Source organism: Ochotona curzoniae, unplaced genomic scaffold (genome assembly GCF_017591425.1).
Source record: "Ochotona curzoniae isolate NIBS_2020 unplaced genomic scaffold, NIBS_Ocur_1.0 scaffold_461, whole genome shotgun sequence".
NCBI classification, from domain to species: Eukaryota; Metazoa; Chordata; class Mammalia; order Lagomorpha; family Ochotonidae; genus Ochotona; species Ochotona curzoniae.
Window position 1 is genome coordinate 12,614,494 of NW_024467120.1, and position 2,732 is coordinate 12,617,225.

Consider the following 2,732-nt stretch of genomic DNA (forward strand, 5'->3'; position numbering starts at 1 on the left):
ACATATTCTGTAATCAATTGACTTTATAATTAGCAGAAATTCTACTTCCTGGAATAGAAATTGAGACAAGTAAGGAACTGAACAAAAGGAAGAAAAAAGAATAAATGTTAGAAGAACAAATGAAACTCAACTGACACTTGAGGTTTTAAAAGTGAAATACTTAGCTGGTTTAAAAGCGCATACATTACATGCTTAGGACAGTTTTGGGATGCATTTTGTTACGACAAGTGACTCAATGAAATGATTGAAAAACTATTTCTGTGCAGATGTTTATCTGAATCCTACATTTTCAAAGCCAAAAAGGCGGGACGACATCTGTATTTGTGCTGAGTTACAACATCTGGAAACAACACTCTCACTGCCAGTAGATCCATTATGCAAAGTTCTGATGAGACTCATCAGAGAAAACTGTCACCATGAAACCAATTTATGCAATATAAAACAATGACAGGTTACTTTTTGGAAATAAATAGCTTACCAAGAAGATAAGTAATATGACTTAGAAAAATATGTATACAAATGGGAAGGTAAAGTATCCAAGGCTTTTGAAATTAAAATGAGTCGCCTCAAAAAACTCATATATTGGACTTCTAAATGTCAACCAAATTTTTAACTTTAAAAATATATAATTTGGTAACAGCATTATTTTCTGTAGAGAGAAAGAGTTTCCTCATTGTTGAAAGAATTCAATGAAATAACATCAGCATGGGAAAAAAATCAGTTCAAATGTTATCATTTTCAAGAGTAAAAACTGAAATTTTCATCATCCTCTTATTTCCTATAGAAAAAGATTCTTGACATCACCCTCTTGAAGGCCTCCTTTATGTCTTTATTTCGGAGACTGTAGATGAGGGGGTTCAACATGGGTGTGATGATTCCATAGAAGAGGGAAACCATCTTCCCCCAGTCTTTCGAGGTGGATGAAGGTGGTTGCAGGTACATGTAGATGGCTGTTCCATAAAAGAGAGACACCACAATCATGTGTGATCCACATGTCCCAAAAGCTTTCCGCCGCCCTTCTGCTGATTTGATTTTCAATACTGCTCGAGCTATGAAGCTGTAGGAGATGAGGATTAATGTTACTGGGATGAGCAGAATTAATACACTAAAGAAAAAGAGCTCAGCCTCAATAGGTTTAGTGTCAGCACAGGACAACTTGAGAAGGGCAGGGACCTCACAGAAGAAGTGGTCCACTTCCCGATGACCACAGCGTGGCCTGTAAAGAGTCAAGCAAGACTGCAACACGGAGTTGCTGAAGCCGGTGAACCAGGAGAAAGCTGCCATCCTCAGGCACAGCCTTTGATTCATAATGACTACGTAGTGGAGGGGTCTGCAAATTGCCACAAATCTGTCAAAAGACATAACTGCGAGGAGGAGACATTCAGTAGCTCCCAGGGCCAGGAAAATGATGAGCTGTGTCACACAACCACCATAGCTGATGGTCTTTTTGTTGCGGCAAATATTCACTAACATCTGAGGGACTGTAGTTGTGGTATAACAGAGATCTAAGATGGAGAGATTAGTGAGGAAGAAATACATGGGTGTGTGAAGTTTGGGATCCAGAATGCACACCATCATGATGGACACATTGCCAAAGATGGTGAATGAATAGGATATTACCAAGACCACAAGAAGAGGCATTTGCAGCCAGGGCCTGTCTGAAAAGCCAAGCAGTATAAACTCTTTTGAAGAGCTCTCATTTGCCCAATTCATGATGATTCTTTATTTTCACACCTAAAAATGATATAGGAAAACAGCCAACATAAATGTTTAATGAATACTCTTATTGGAACCAAATTTAGTTTAAAGTAATTATAATGAATCCTTCAGCAAAAAAAAAAAAACATATCTTAGAGTGAATTAAATGGAGCCTTGTTAAATACCATATTTTCTAAGCTTACAGTATAAAAAATAGCTTCTCTATTTCCAGTTGCTATTTTAAAGTAAATGGTTGCATTAGATGCCATCTAATATGAAAATATATGCATACAAAAGCATTGAAAATTAGAAGTATGGAGTATACTTTGTATTCTCTCATCTAAACCTATCCTCATTCATAAACTTTTTGTTTTGTTATTTTATTATTTTATGATACAGTTCCATAGGTTCTGGAATTCCTCCTCTTCCATTCCCAAATTACCTCCCACTCATAAACAGTTATTATAGATAACAATTCTTAGTTAAATTACACTTAATTTAGGCTAAAAATTCTGAGTAATAAAGGGGTAATAATAAAGAGTTTCTGAATCTGTAATAAATATGTAATTGATTGTTTCAGTAGTATCTTTAGTATTTTGAATTGCATGCTTTGTTTAAAGGTTTTGTGTATGTCCCTTCCAAAGAGCCACTGTGGGTACAAAGTTTTTATTTCAGGTTAATGAACGCATACCTTACCTGTGATATGGAGTGATAGTGATGATCGCAGGGGATGTCGTCTGCTCTGCAACGGCCTGGGTGACAGTAGGAACATGGATGACTTAACCTTCATTAGACCAGGTTGAGTAAGAGACGTTTCTCGGTGTCTAAAACCTCTCTTTGCTAACTCTCCCCCAAAGCCTGATTAATGACACATGCTAAGTTGCATTGTTACTGTGACACAGTAAGAATAAATAATGTTCATGCTTATTAATGGTGATGGCAAGACTCGGATCCCACATTTAAGATCCCTCTTTCTTTTTACCATGAGGATTTTTCAAACATTTCATGGAAAATGGATAAGATGTAACAGCAAA

General features: G+C 36.6%; 1 protein-coding gene across 1 annotated transcript; it reads right to left on the reverse strand.

Annotated features, from left to right (window-relative positions):
- Positions 1-771: 771 nt before the first annotated feature.
- On the reverse strand, positions 772-1,713 carry LOC121147812 (putative olfactory receptor 2B3). The gene has a single exon (XM_040967722.1). It carries the CDS (start codon positions 1,711-1,713, stop codon positions 772-774), a length of 942 nt encoding a protein of 313 aa, XP_040823656.1.
- Between the last annotated feature and the right edge of the window lie 1,019 nt (positions 1,714-2,732).